This window comes from Mastomys coucha, unplaced genomic scaffold (assembly GCF_008632895.1).
Source record: "Mastomys coucha isolate ucsf_1 unplaced genomic scaffold, UCSF_Mcou_1 pScaffold6, whole genome shotgun sequence".
NCBI lineage: Eukaryota > Metazoa > Chordata > Mammalia > Rodentia > Muridae > Mastomys > Mastomys coucha.
Window position 1 is genome coordinate 39,826,761 of NW_022196912.1, and position 15,409 is coordinate 39,842,169.

The following is a 15,409-nucleotide window of genomic DNA, read 5'->3' on the forward strand; positions in this document are numbered from 1 at the left end:
TCCTCCCTGCTTCAGTCCTCCCTCTTTCAGTCCTCCCTGCTTCAGTCCTCCCTGCTTCAGTCCTCCCTGCTAGCCTCATCTCTCCTCTACAACTTGGTGCTCCTACTCTTTTTTTTTTAATTATTTATTTATTTTGTGTATGTAAGCACACTGTCGCTGTCTTCAGACACATCAGAAGAGGGCATTGGATCCCATTACAGATGGTTGTGAGCTACCATATGGTTGCTGGGAATTGAACTCAGGACCTCTGGAAGATCAGTTAGTGCTCTTAACTGCCAAGCCATCTTTCCATCCTCCCTACTCTTGCTCAAGCCCTGCCCTCCCTATTATAGGCCCAAGATTCTTTGGCTATTTGGTGCCCCAGTCATAGGCCCTACCTGCATCACTTCTCTTCCTCTAGCCCCGCCTCCCTGCTCCCATGCGAGCTTTACTGGTGTACTTCATCCAACTCAAATGAGTCTTTGATGGGCTAAGCCTAATTTTAGTCTCCCATAAAGAGTCATGAGCCAGGCAGGATTACTCCTTGCCCCTCCACTATGTTTATTCCTTACAGTGTAGAAAGCTAAGTTTGCCCTAGATATTCTGAGACTTAAAGTACTGTCCTTTAGGGAAAGTGTGAGGCACCAGGCTACCCTCCTGTGAGGAGTATAAAGTCAGCACCCAGACATTGGCATTCATGGATCCAGTATCAGGTGTATAACAAGACTTAACAGTATTACACATAAGCCGTGCTCCCCAAACACATCCAGCAGTTCAGTGCTCCCTGCATCAAAATCCCACATGCCTTCTTGAAGAACTTGGCAAGCTAACTCTGAAATTTATATGGAAATACAGAAGGATTCAGAATATCCAAAGCAATCATGAAAGAGCTCAAGGTTGGAGAACTCACACGTCCTGACTTCAGAACTGACCACAGAGCTGTAACAACTGCAGGGCTATGGTGTGTTGTAATATGGGTGGCTGTGCCGAGGGATGACACAGGGTCGAGTTCAGACAGTAACCATACGTTTATGGTCAGTAGACTCCACCAGTGTTGCCAGGACTGTGGGAAAAGGGTGGTCTTGAGACATCTGTTTCCGCATCAGAAATGGAGGGAACCTGATACCTCGCCTCATATCATAACCCTAAATTAACTCAAAGAGCACTGTGAAACTCTCAAAAGACTTATTTATACCTACAACCTCCATGATCTTAAATTAGGTGGTGGTTTCTTGTATATATATATATATATATATATATATGTATGACCCATAAAATACAAATTACAGACTTATTCTAAATTGGGAAGGGGCCATAAGGCTTACTGTTGCTTAAAGCTGAAGCCTGCACTATGACTCTGTCAAGCTGGCTCTTCTTCCCTGAGTCATGGCCATCGCTCCCACTCTTGCCTTCTAACTTTTATTCTCTTGAATAGCTTTAAAAAAAAAAAAAAACCTTCGAGAGACTCTTCTAGGCTCTTTCTGCAGCATGCACTTTGGTCCCTTAGTTCTTAGGTGGTTTTGTTGTTGTTGTTGTTGTTGTTGTTGTTGTTTTTCGAGACAGGCTTTCTCTGTGTAGCCCTGGCTGTCCTGGAACTCACTCTAGAGACCAGGCTGGCCTTGAACTCAGAAATCCACCTGCCTCTACCTCCCAAGTGCTGGGATTAAAGGTGTGTGCCACCACTGCCCGGCTCTTGGGTGTTTTTAATTCTTTGTTGAGCTTGGATTATGTTGATTGTCAAATATTAGTCCCTTCATTGTCTGGCCACTGCCTTTGCTTTCTTGAATGATCAGCTGCTACTTGACACCTGGAAGGAAGTTGACCCTAGTCTCTGGCGACTTCCATTGTGGCATGATGGAAGGAGGGGTGGCCCTGGAACTGAGCTTCTGTTCTACACTCTACCCTGGCTTTGAGAGGCTCTGCCCCTTAAGCAAAGCTCTTGGTATCATCACATCTGTTTCTTCAGGAGAAGTGAACCCAGTTTGACAGAATCCACAATAAACAGAGGTCTTAGCTCTTGCCTAGTTGCGAGCTGTTAGTGAGCTCTTCCAGTTTACTCCCATAGATCTCCTGGAATCCAGTACTGGCTAGTTGCTCCTTGTACTCAGTGTGGGATGCAGACCTGTCATGACTGGCACTGGCCTGGGTTTTGGAGAATTCTCACTGGTTCTTGCTCTGAGAAACTCAAGTACTAGAGTTTGTCATTGGATGGATGTACACTGTGAGTCTCAGCTGAGCACATGGATGGCCTCTGTTCTTGTGGCACGCTTGGTCAATGCTAGAGCAATTAGGAACAGTGCCAGCCACCACACACACACACACACACACACACACACACACACACACACACACACCATGAGGTTGATAAGGCAAGCAGGAGAATATTTGACCAATGCTGTCATGTACCAGGTGTTCACATACGTAACATACGTATCCATCCTTAGCACATTTACTGTCTTATTGTTTCCTGTTGTCTAAGAAAGAAACTTAGGTAGAAAAGCCAAATAGCTTTCTTTTTCTTTTTGCCCATGTAGCAAGCAGTGATCTTTCTCAGTATATCATGGAACCTTCCTTCTCAAGGCTCCACTGCCACAGGATCCTCCTGCCAATGCCAGGGTCCAAATTAAAATCCAGTGCTTCCTAGGTGACTCATTAAAGCCATTTTAGAAGTACTGATGGTTTAGGGGGAGATGGGAATGCTGGGATGGAACTCAAGGTTGGCCACATGTGAGGCAATATTCCAACACTCAACCTCCCTACACCAGCACAAGAAATGCTGGCTTTTGACACTTCCTTCTACAACCTGATGAATGGCTTTTATGAGGGGAGAAGTTTAATAGTAGTAGTAATAGTAGTAATAGTAGTAGTAGTAGTAGTAGTAGTAGTAGTAATGATAATAATAATAAATATTTAGGCATATGTTTCTTTTTATGTAGTGTTTTGTTTTGATTTTTAAAAAACTGGGACTTAAACAAGATACATTAAAAAGCAGTTTCTTGGCCGCATTTCAGGACTCACAACTTCGCCAAAGTACAGCCTACAGCTTACATCAACCTCAGGGAAACAAGGAACACGGAACGGAGCGGAACGGGAACCTCTACAAGAAGAGCGATGGGTAGGTGACTGTCCAGTTAGGTGCTGAGTCGGAGAGTGCACTCATTAGCCTGTGTTCTATCTGTCTTCTGTGTTCTTGTCTAAACTCTCCCGACCTCCCCTCTTCTTTTTAAGGATCCGGAAAGTGTGGCAGAAGAGGAAGTGTTCCGTTAAAAATGGCTTCCTCACCATATCCCATGGCACTGTGAGTATCTTTTAATCAGCACTCTCAGCTGGGGGCGGTTGCTGACATCTGTTATGTGTGCCCTAGTGAGGACACATTCTAAAGATGTTTCCCTGTTAAGAAACTTGTGCCCCTTGCCTGTGTGGGGAGCACCTGTACCCTGGGTGTGCTCCTTTGGTCACATGTAGCCTGGTCACCGTCCATGGCATCACCCAATCCAGGACAAACCGGTCACTCAAGCCACTTTTCTTTTGTAGCCTTTGACTTCCAGAAACCATCAAACCTGCTGCCCTAGCTAACTTTATTCTGGACATCCTCCTTACTTACAGAGACTTCTGCTGCCTCATTCAAGGAATAATCTCTCTAGTCATCAGGGTTTGGGGAACCAAATCTAGAGGGGAAGGGAAATCCATCGCTATCTTATAGAAATGTTGTATACTGTGCTCAACCTTAATCAAGTGTTCCTCCCTTTCTTCCTGTTTGTGAAAGCTCACACAACACAATAGAACCCTGTACGGGCTTGTATGAGAGTCAAAGCACTTTCCAGTTTAGTTTTCAGAGACCAGGAACACTATCACAGTCCTTACTCTCTCCACCTGGTGGGACTGGGGCTGGTGACACTGGCTGGGATTGCCAAGTTGGTCATCCCTTTGTTGAATGTAGATGTGTAATGTGTAATATACAATGTGTATGTATAATGTATAATACAGTCTCATACCGCATACGTACCTTGGTCACAAGCGTACCCTGGGCGATGATCTGAGCCTTTCTCTCAGACTTCCTTTCCCCTATCCTACAGTCCCCTTAAGAGGCATAACCGGGCAGAAGCGCTGTTGGGTTTCTTGGACCCAGTAGAAAGGTTTTCACTTAAGATGGGGTCCTAAGAAACTTAACTTATGAGTAACTGAAAGCCTCACATGAAGGATGTCATGGAAGCAAAGATGTTGCTGTGGGAGTTTGGGGACGGAGTACCCCCTTCACTCAGGATGATTCCATTAAGTGCAAGACACTGGAACTGATTCCTAACAGCATTGACCTGGTGTCTGCCACCTCTGCCCAGGGCACTGACTCAGGGGAGTAAAGTTCATCCATATTTCCATAGCCCAACTGCTCCTCACTCCTGAGCCTTCCAGTTTAACTGTGTGTGCGTCCTTTAGATGCAGAGCACCAGGCCAGGAGGATGGCTGGATTTCCCTGACAGGTCTCATGCTCTCTGATGTGGTTCATTTTTACAGTGTCCATTAAGTTTGTTTTAGCTCAGGCACACACTACCTCAATGTAGAAGTCATTGTAGAGGAAAAGCCAAGTTTCCCTTCTTGTAGTTAGAACTCCTGTGTCACAAGGCATATCTACTTTCTTGGGGTCCCTGAAGGGCCCTCCACTTAAATCTACAACAGGGCTGTGATCTCTTGGGCATGCCTGGTGGTTCCTTGCTGGCATTATAAGTGGCTTCAAGTGAGTTCTAGAGTTCCAGCTGGCTCTCCAAAGGCGTAATAAAAATTCTTTAAATTTTGATGGGTTGCCCCAGTTTTGGGGCAGACAGTAGCTATAATTATCCTCCCCAAGATGCTGATGGCTCTTCTTGCACAGTGGATATGTATTTTTAAAAGCTGTGTGCTTTGAGTTGAATCCTCTCAAGGAACCTCCACTTAGGGGAGGCATCCTCTGGCTTTAGTAGCCATTTCCTCCTCTAGCTGTAGGCAGGTCCCAGCACAGCCTCCACCTAACTGCCCCAGAGGAGGCTGGATAGCAACTCCAGGATCCTGAAGGGCCCTCCGTGTCCCTGTGCCATGCAAATGTTTGCATCGTGCAGACGTGAATGACCCAGGCTGAGAGCAAGGACTGTAGGTCTCATTATTTGAGAGTATGGGTTTTTAATCTGGCTCCTGTATAGCTTGCCCATTTTGCCAGTAGTTCCTGACTCTGCTTCATGACCAGCAGGAAAGGGGACAGGTTTCCAAAGGTAGGTCTAAGGAAGTAGGAATCTAATAGCAGCTCCTGGCACACAGCCGGAACAGGGTCTGTGGGAAGCAGAAGCTCCTAGGGCTTGCACTGTAGGAAGACATTCCCTTCTGTAAGCAGGCAGCCACTGGGAAGTGGAATTGCTGCACTCTTTACTCCCACAGAGGAGTACAGGTACCATCTAGGGCAGTTACAGGGAGAGCCTGCCTAGGTACCGCCACGCAGGTTTGTTTCCAGCACTGGGACGGTCATTCTTGGGATGAGAATTCTTATTAGGGGTCTTCTTGATCGAGTTCATAACACTACCACCCTACCAAGGCTTGTGCTGGAAGAGTTACCTGCTGTTTAACAGGACCCAACATTTTAGTATGTATGTATATATGTATGTGTGTGTGTGTGTGTGTGTGTGTGTGTGTGTGTGTGTGTGTGTGTGTGTGTGTATGTCTTATGTATTTCTAAGAAAAGGTCTCACTGTGTAAGGCCTCTGGCCAGTTGGGAACTCACTATATAGACTAGGCTAGCCTTGAACTCATGGAGGTCCATCTGTTTCTGCATCCTGAGTGCTGGGGTTAAAAGCATGTGCATTACACCTCAACAGCCCAACATTTTAAAAAGTAATTGTTATTCACTTGGAAGGAAGAGTACAAGTTTGTATTTTAAAGCGTTTTAAGGACTGGAGATACTGGTAAGCGGTAGGCTGCTTGCCGTATGTGTGGGAGGCCAGGGTTAAATCCCTGTGGCCTCAATCAATCAGATAATCAATCAATCAATCAATGCCTTTTTAAAACCCTGGGGTGTTTAGTAGAAAGTAGAATGGTACAATCAAGTCAGAGAATCACTAATAGCCTGTAACCTCATGCTGCAAGTTCTGAGCCCGGTAGAACCCTCCTGGTTGCTAGTTTCCTGCTAACCCAGGCTGCCTTGGGAGGGAGACAGCACTGCTCTCTGGCTAAATTGAATAATAACTCCCCCCCCCCCAAAAAAATGGCAGAAAGGAGGGAGGGGATTTGATGGATAGAATGTTCTCTCTTAGGTTTCCCTCACACCTCTGTTGGTAACTAATAACCCAAATGAGCAAAAAGCAAGCCATCTTTAAAGGGAACCTGTAGGAGCTAGTGTTTAAGATGCTCATTACTTGCTTTTGGGTCCTTCTTGACTGCTGCATTTAACATGGAGCTATGTTTGTGCCTCGAATCCCTAGTCCAGATGAAGCCCTAGATCCTTCCCTGTGCTTGGCTTTCATTTCCTTCGAGTGGTGGTTTGTCTTTGAGGGTAATTCAAGGTTAAGAGTGACAGTTGCCACCGCAGGGAAGTAAGGTGACAGACAGAGGTGAAGAGAGAGGAAATGTGTAACTGGAATTGTGGCTCTTAAATGAGTCCTGGTAGCAGCCGTGGTTAGCTGCATAAGACCTACGAGTGAGCAAGCCAGCCACCATCCTCGCATGGATGGGTAGGTCACCTCTAGACCCTATCACATACTGAATTGCTAATGACAGAGTTGTTGGCAGAGGGAGACTCAATTGTTATTGAAAGTGTAGCCACTGGTTAGCTTCCCATGTTGCCATGGATGACCCCCAACCCAGGCACATGTGGATAGCACTAACTGGACAACTGAAAGACATGAAGTTTGGAGGAGGGAAGGTAAAGTGGTCTGGGGGATAGATAAGATCATATTTCATTGTGAACATATATGAAATTTTCTAAAACTTTAAAAATGTAAGTGCAGGTGAATGCCTGTCTTCTCTAGAAACCAGGTCAAAGCCAGGGAAGGTGACAGTAAATGTTCAATGTGTGGAACCCTGCAGGTTTGTTGGAGCCCTGCTCCCCAACTCCACGTCCCTAGCTGCTCAGCCCAGGTCATGTGATTTCATTTGTTCATGCTATCTGGGTGCACACCTTTAATCCCAGCACTCTCGAGGCAGAGGCAGGCAGATCTCTGGGTTTAAGGCCAGCCTGATCCACAGAGAGAGTTCCTGGACAGCCAGGGCTACCAAGACTACATGAGAAACCCTGTCTCAAACAAACAAAACCAACAAGATCGAGATGGCCATAAATCACAAGAGTGTTAGACGAACCTGGTCATGCAACTTTTATTTTCAGATTTCAGATCTTTCATCCTTTATCAAATACAGATTTCACAAGTTGCAAGGATCTGACCCATTTTAATGGAGACTACTTACACCCCCACGCCCAGCCCTGTAAAGTTAATGGCAAGAATTCCCAGGTCTGTCAGGCCTGTCCTGCTATAGGTACAGACATGTCTCTGGATTAATCCCAGATCTAGGTCATGTGTCTTGAAGCATCTAGTGACCAAGGAGAGCGAAGAGTGAGAATAATTTAAGACTTAGTATTCTGAGCAAGCCAGGGGAAGCAAGCCAGTAAGTTACATCCCTCCATGGCCTCTGCAGCAGCTCCTGCTTCCTGACCTGCTTGAGTTCCAGTCCTGACTTCCTTTGGCGATGAACAGCAGTGTGGAAGTGTAAGCTGAATAAACTGTTTCTTCTCTGCCCTCCCCCCCCAAACAACAACAACAACAACAAAAGACTTAGTATTTATTATTATTTTATGTATGGGTGTTTTGACAGCATGTATGTATGTCCTGAGCGTGTGCCCTGTACCCAGGGAGGCCAGAAGAAGGCATCAGGTTTTCTGGAGCTGGAGTTCCAAGCTGAGCCACCCAAGTGGGTGATAGGAACCGATCTGAGTTCCTCTGTAAGAGCAACAATTGCTCTTCGTTGATGAGCCATCTCTCCAGTCCCCGGTTCTCTGTCCTCCTCCCCCCTTTTTAATTGAAGCCAAATAAATTGTGTTGTGATCTTTTGTATGTGGAATATGTTTTGTGAAAACAAGTGACAGTGGTGGTTGGCATTTAGGATTGTGAATTGGTTGCCTGCTCTCATTTTAGATAGTCAAAAGAAACAAACAACACAGACACACACACACACACCCTTTTATGTGCCTGTTCTGAATGACTTCTCCTGGAAGTAATCTTTCCACTTAGGGAAAACACTTTGAAAAGCTCATGAAATGAAGCTGGGTACTTGCTCAAGCCACCTCAAGGTGTCAGAGCCCTGTAAGAGTCTTAGTTTCTTAGCTCTAGAGAATTTTGCCACCAACCTTTACACTGGCCTGGCGCTAGCCCTGACAGATGGGCTGTATAGACCGCTGTATGTGCCTTGGTAGAGAGCTGTTGTATGTCCTGCCCCTGGAAACCTTCTGTAAACTAGTGAGAGGTCTGCTCTTGAGGACTGTCTCCCACTTCCCACTGACCTACATTCTTTTTTTTTTTTTTTCATTTGTTTTTAAACAGGCCAACCGGCCACCTGCCAAGCTCAACCTGCTAACCTGCCAGGTGAAGACCAATCCTGAGGAGAAGTGTTTTGACCTCATATCACGTAAGTTCTTTCTCAGGCTGTGCAATGGTCATTTTACATGTACCTGGAGCTTCAGCCTTTTGAAGGTCATAAGGTGGTCTTAAGGTGGGTGGGTATTATGGTATAAGCTTGTAAAACCAGCATTCAGGAGGCTGAGACAGGAGGATTAAGAGTTTGAGCCAGTCTGGTCTGCATTGTGAGACTCTGTTTTGCATGAACTGCTATTTTTCTAGTGCTGATTGGTGGCTTACTGGTCCTTGGGTTAGAGTTGACCTTTGAAGCCAGCCCTGTTCCATCTGTTCTGTAATTGAAAGCCACCCTCTCTACTCGAGCCTCTCAGCTACTCTGTCCGTAAACGGACACATTGTTTTGGATGAGTCTGGGCCCTAAAATCCTTTCACCTGCCTTATTCAAATGACAGTCTTGCTGTGTGAGCTTCTGTGATTTATTTGTGAGATGTTTTAAATGCTATATCTGGAGGCTAGTGAGGTGGCTGAGTGAGTTTAAGTCCCTTGACTGCCAAGCCTGACAACCTGCGTTTTATTCCTGGATCCCATATGTTAGAAGGAGTAAATCTACTCCTGCAGGTTGTCCCCTGAGACACACACACACACACACACACACACACACACACCATGATGCACATAAGTCCCCTCCCTTCCCAAAACATAAATAAATGTAATAAGATTTTTTTAAAACTCAAAACAAAAATGATTAGGTTTTCAATATGGCCCCTTAACTTTAGGTTTTTTTTTTTAAGTTGTTTATTTTTCCTACTACAGAATTTGCATTTTTGCTCCTGTGTATTTCTCTGCTTTGTGGTATACACAAAAGAACTGGCATAACCAGCAATTACATAAAACATTTACCCAGAACCTTCCAGACACAAGGAAGAGGCTCATGAGATCTTAAGGAAAATATGATAAATACCTTTTGTCCCCGGTCATTGTGCGTGGCATGATTATAGTTCAGGAAAGGGTGGGCCAGCCTTCCCTCTGAAGTGGTGTTCCCCAGCAATTCAGCATAGCAGTGGAGTTTACACAAAGCCCTAGCCTGAGGGGCCTAGGCTGGTGGCATGTCCCATCAACCCTAGCATGCCATCCCATGGTCTGATTAATTCTTCTGACCACATGATTGAGACCTCAGAGCCAGTGGGATGTGATTTCACACACACAGCAAATTGAGAAGTCTGGTCGTGCCTACTTCACCACCTGTGTGGCTTGTACCCCTCATCAGGCTCCAGTCTGCAGACCCACTGCACTGAGCCCCAGGCAGGGCTGAGCCAGGTAACAGGAGAGACATCTGGGGACTGTCTGCCATTTATGCTGAGCTAGGGAGATTGCTCACTCAGTGGGTTAGGGCACTTGCTCTAAGCTGTGTCTGTGCATGTGCCTCTAACCCCAGCTCTATGAGGGAGGTAGACAGGATCACTGGGCTCAGAGGGAGGGGGGAAGAGGAAGAGGAGAGAGAGAGAGAGAGAGAGAGAGAGAGAGAGAGAGAGAGAGAGAGAGAGAGAGAGAGAGAGAGAGAGAGAGAAGGAGGGGGGGTGCGCTGCTCCCTGTCTTCTCAGTCTGGTAGGTTCCATGTGTAGCAAACATTACTCTCAGAATCCCAGAATCCCCTCTGCAATGTAAAATGCTAAACCTTGGCTGTATTTTAAATGTGACCACTGCCAGTTCATCTGCCTCTAGACTGTAACCAGTCTCTTGAGTCAGAGAAAGAAACCATGATGATGTTATTAGATATCTGCTGGTGGCTGGAGAAGAGGATTTTCAACCCTTCTTTTTCAAAAAAAAAAAAAAAAAAAAAAAAAAAGGAGAAGAAAGAAAGAAAGGAAGGAAGGAAGGAAGGAGAAAAGGAAGGAAGGAAGGAAGGAGAGAAAAACAAAGTATCCTGTTAAGATGTTACTCTAGAAGTAGGTTCCCTTGCGTACCTGGAACAGTGCTTGGTAGCCATCTGAGCTTGGCTGAGCTTTAGGCCCCATGCCGAGGTAGGTGCAGCACCTCCTCAGCTATCACCTCCAGAGTGGCTCATGGGTTCCCAGCAAACACCACAGGTGCAGAAGCAGTTGCTACCGAAACTTTCTCCTGCGTGCTCTCAGCTCATCAGGGAGAAGTGCACATAGGAAGGGCGCACGGACCTGCCAGGTGTGAATAGTTGCATCCTGAGGATGTGGGCGAAGTGACTAGTGTGTGCGTCTGGTTATGCCTGAGGGCAGTGATGCAGACAGACTTCACCACGAGCCCACAGTTGACTTTGTGGCAGCTTGAGGTGCTCCTCGACTCTTGGCTGTAACCACTGTTTGCTGTTGTGGCCATGCAGAACGCTAGTTATGTTGAAAACCTGTCTCACCCACTTCTGCTTGGCCTTCATGGGGCACATTTAATTCCAGTCCTACACAGTTTTCACCTCAGCAGATTTTCAAAGAGCCTGATTCCTCTAGGAACATCTGGTAGAAATGCACTGGCTAAAACTCTGATGTGGCTGTTGTCCTGAGAAGGTGGGAAGTTGGGGGGGGGGGTCTGTGAGGGGCAGGCTCATTTAGCACCCTATTCCCTCTGCCTCCTGACTAATGGAGCAAATGCCATCAAGCGCCCTTGAGTTTAACATAGTTGAGTTGTTGGGAAATCAAGTTGACCCCAAGGCCAGGCCAGGAGACAACAGGCCAGTGAGAGACTAGCTGCACCCCAGGAGTCACCCTTATCCTCACTGATCATTCTGTATTGAATCCACTGAGAGGATGTCACGCTGGCTGGCGGGCTGCCTTGAGCTACTACCTGTAAGGCCCTCCCCCACTGTTATCTCCCTGCTCCCAAACTGGGGCTTCCCATTCTGATCAAGAGGGAACATGCTCCTCTAGGGAGATCTGTCTGCAGTAAAGCCAGCCCTTTGAGACCTTGTCCAGTCTTCTACCCTCAGACTGACTCTTGAGCTATTGTCTTTGAGCCACACAGGCCCCCTAGGAAGGACTGTGGTTAGAATTATGAGATAAGTTGGCCAATCTCCCAGGCAGGATGGAGCTCAGAGGGCCTGCCTTTCTACAGCTCCGAACACTTCTCTAGTAGCAGAAGCTCATGGAAACTGCCCTGACTTAGGTGGATTTCCAGAGAGCCTGCAGAGAGGGCATTATTATTTGGACACTTTGTGCAGAATGACCTCCCATTTTTCCAGTGCCCAGTCAGATTACTGGCAGAATTAGTCAGCAGATGATGAAGCCACACCCAACCTGGCTGTAAAGTAGTAGCTCAGTGTGGGCCCAGGACACCGACATGCCCTCCAGTCACAGCTTCCTGAGAGCTCTGAGGTCTACTTGGCAAGCTCCCAGTTAGAACTGTGGGCCTGCCCCTCTGGCCCTCCTCCCAGGAGGCTGGACAGGGCTGTGAGGTGCCCAGGAGGAGAAGGTGGCCATGCCTCTTTTCTCACTTGTGTCTGGTGCAATCCAGTGTTTGTCTAACTTGAAGTAGTTCTCTTTGCCTCTGTTCTTCTCTTCCATGACAGATGGGGCGTAGACAAGTGTTGTCTGACTCCCCCTGGTGTTAAGATTTTAAAGAAACAAAACCTCTGCTCTGAACCTCACTTGTGTCTGCACTTGACCCCTCTTGATACTTGGCCCCAACCAGACGGCTCATCAAGAGTCTAAGACAAGGAGTGAAAACTACTACTGCAGAGCTGTGTCTACTCATAATCGTTAAACGCATTTATTTGTGTGTATGTGTGTGTGTGCATGTGTGTATGTGTGAGTGTATGTATGTAAGTGTGTGCATGCATGTACGTGCATGTGTGTGTGTGTTTGCACATGTGTTCCCGAATTCATTTGTGTGTATGTGTATGTGCATGTATGTGTGAGTGCGTGCGTGCGTGCGTGCGTGCGTGTGTGTGTGTGTGTGTGTGTGTGTGCATTTGTTTCTTGTGAGAATTGGTTCTCTCCACCACGTGGGTTCCAAGGATTCAGCTCAAGCCCAGTCTTGGTGGCAAGTGCCCTCTACTGCTGAGTCACCCCTGCTTGCTTTTAGGATCATAGCTGCTTTACTGTGCCCCCAAGAAGAGGGCCACTCCCTGCTACCTGCCAAAGTTAGACTTCATTTTCTTCTCTTCTTATATTCAAGTTTTCTTTTTTACTTTGTTTTTCACCTGATTTTATTCACAGACTTTGTGGATATACCCAGTCTCCCTCCCTCCCCTCCCCCTCTCCTTCTCCCTCCTTCTCTCTCTCTCTCTCTCTCTCTCTCTCTGTGTGTGTGTGTGTGTGTGTGTAGATATATCAGTACAATTTAGCCAGTATGTATTACTAAAGAAATCCACATTGAGGAAGGACACAGGCTTAGTGCTGTGAAATGATACCCAGAATGTACCGATTTCCCAGTCCTGTGCTTGTCCTGTCGCTATGATCCCCTCCAGGCCCCATGTCACATTTAAATTATATTTAGTCCTGGTCCCCAGGGGTCCAGTTTCTAGGCACCCCTTGCCCATATTGTCCTTTGTATGTTTTGAAGACTGCTGTCCAGTTTTGTTGTGAAATGTCTGTCAAGTTAGGTCTCTCCTGTGTTACCTCGGGACTTAACTGAGGTCTACATTTTTGGCAAGAGTAGCACAGAAATTAAGCTGTGCCCTCATCCACCCCTCCTGGGAACACTTGTAAGACACAGCAAGCTCCTGCTGTACACGGTGACACTTCTTATTGGACCGTTGTTCATCTTATCCGGCTAGCTGTGCTTGTGACATAGGACTCTCGAGGTGTGGCTTTAGGATTTCTGACACAGTATTAGTTCTTTGCTAAGGAAGCCAGAAAACATCTAAGATAGTGTTTTCCAGAAAAGGCTCTTGTTCACCAGGGATTTATCCGAGCCTTTAGTCTTATCACTCAGGGAGCAGAGGCAGGCAGATCTCTTGTGAGTTCAAAACTAGCCTGGTCTACATAGGGAGACACTGCCTCAAAAAGTGAAATAGGAAAGGCTCTTATCAAAGGACTTGAACAGTTCCTTTCAGGATACTGCATCATTTAGAATGGCAGGTGGATAAATTTGCATTACAAAGTCACAATGACTGAAGTTAGCACACACGTGCAGGCGGGCGGGTGGGCACTCTGGCAGGCGGGTGGGCACTCTGGCAGGCGCTCGCACACACATTCCTGGCTGCTTGGCGGTCTATACATTCATCTGGTAGAGAGCTCACATTATCCCTGAGGTAAATAAGCCCGGCTGCACAGTGATAAGTCTTTCTTGCTGTGCAGATGACAGGACGTACCACTTCCAAGCGGAAGATGAACAAGAATGTCAGATGTAAGTTCTGTGGGTAGGGCTGGGACCAGGGGTGGGAGTGGGCGTGTCCACCCAGCTGACACCCCGCTCTGCTGCTGTTTGCCCAGATGGATGTCTGTGCTGCAGAACAGCAAGGAAGAAGCTCTGAACAATGCGTTTAAGGGTGATGACAACACCGGAGAAAATAACATCGTCCAAGAGCTGACCAAGGAGATCATCTCGGAGGTGCAGAGGATGACGGGCAATGACGTGTGCTGCGACTGTGGGGCACCAGGTGACCCGGGAACCAACCAAGCCCCAACCCCAGCTCTAGGGCATTCAGATTCCAGAGATGCCTGGAATCCACCCATTGATTTTTTTTTTTTACCCCCACTCTCATTACAAACATGAAATTGGTGCAACTCAGTCTGGGCTCATCCCATTACACAAATGCTTAATGAACTGTGTGCAGAGTGCAGTGGGGCACATGGGTGGGAGATCCCTGCCTGCTAGGCCCAGGGCAGGACCATGGGAAGACAGCCTGGTGGAGATGAAAAGATTACAGCCACAGCATCTTTCAGGCAATGAAAACTGAAAGGTGATGTGGGGGTAAACTGAAGGTTACTGGCCTCACAGGCTTGGAGGGGCTGTGAAGGTATGGGAGCGGCGAGGTATGTGTGTGAGGGGGGTTGCCTAGGATTCCCATCAGCCTCTCTGTCCTACTTAGAGGACCATTTAAAGTTACTTTCAGGTACACTATGTGACCCAGGGAGAGAGCTACAGACTGTCAAACAACTGAAATGAGTGATGGATTCCCACATATCTGTCACATCTTGTGTTTGCATTTTGATATAATTTATCAGAGGGTTTGTGTTAATATACATGGTATCTTAAAGGATATTATCGACTAGAACCTTAAAGATTGAAGAATTGGCATTTTAATTAAGATTGGAGAGGGCTAGGGAGTCAGGATGTAACAGTCTCTATTAAAACACAGCCACAGTAAAGTGGGTAGTTAAAGGTACTATTAAGTTCCTCATTCCCTGGGTTTCTACTTGGTCTTGTATCTATTAGAAATATCTTTGTGGAGGCTAGAGAGATGGCTTAGCAGTTAAGAACACTGACTATTCTTCCAGTGGTCTTGAGTTCAATTTCCAGCAACCACATGTGGTGGTTCACAACCATCTGTAGTGGGATCTTATGCCCTCTTCTGGTTTGCCTGAAGATAACTACAGTGTACTCACATATACTTAAAATAATTAATTAATTAATTAATTAACTAAAAAGAGATATCTTTGTGGTAGGAGCAGAGGTAGGAAGTAGAGTGCCTGGGTGCATAAGAAGAGTGAGGCTCTTAGATGCTTACAACACCTTCATAAAGAAACCCTGCTGAAGCCAGGTGGTGGTGGTGCATGCCTTAAGCCCAGCACATGGGAGGTAGAGGCAAGTGGTTGATTGTGAGTTTGAGGCCAGCTAGCCTAATCTACTGAGCGAATTCCAGAACACCCAGGGCTACTCGTGAGACCATCTCAAAAATACAGAGGAGGAGGAGGAGGAGGAGGAGGAGGAGGAGGAGGAGA

The 15,409-nt window shown here is 46.7% G+C and overlaps 1 protein-coding gene across 5 annotated transcripts in view; it reads left to right on the forward strand.

Annotated features, from left to right (window-relative positions):
• Asap2 (ArfGAP with SH3 domain, ankyrin repeat and PH domain 2) overlaps nucleotides 1-15,409 on the forward strand; it is a 171,099-nt gene that overhangs the window by 112,626 nt on the left and 43,064 nt on the right. For all 5 annotated transcript variants that reach the window (XM_031356927.1, XM_031356930.1, XM_031356928.1 and 2 more), the window contains 5 exons: nucleotides 2,991-3,094; nucleotides 3,208-3,277; nucleotides 8,529-8,613; nucleotides 13,823-13,871; nucleotides 13,958-14,124. In XM_031356927.1, the coding sequence (XP_031212787.1) occupies nucleotides 2,991-3,094; nucleotides 3,208-3,277; nucleotides 8,529-8,613; nucleotides 13,823-13,871; nucleotides 13,958-14,124 (475 nt within the window). The remainder of the gene's footprint in view (nucleotides 1-2,990; nucleotides 3,095-3,207; nucleotides 3,278-8,528; nucleotides 8,614-13,822; nucleotides 13,872-13,957; nucleotides 14,125-15,409) is intronic.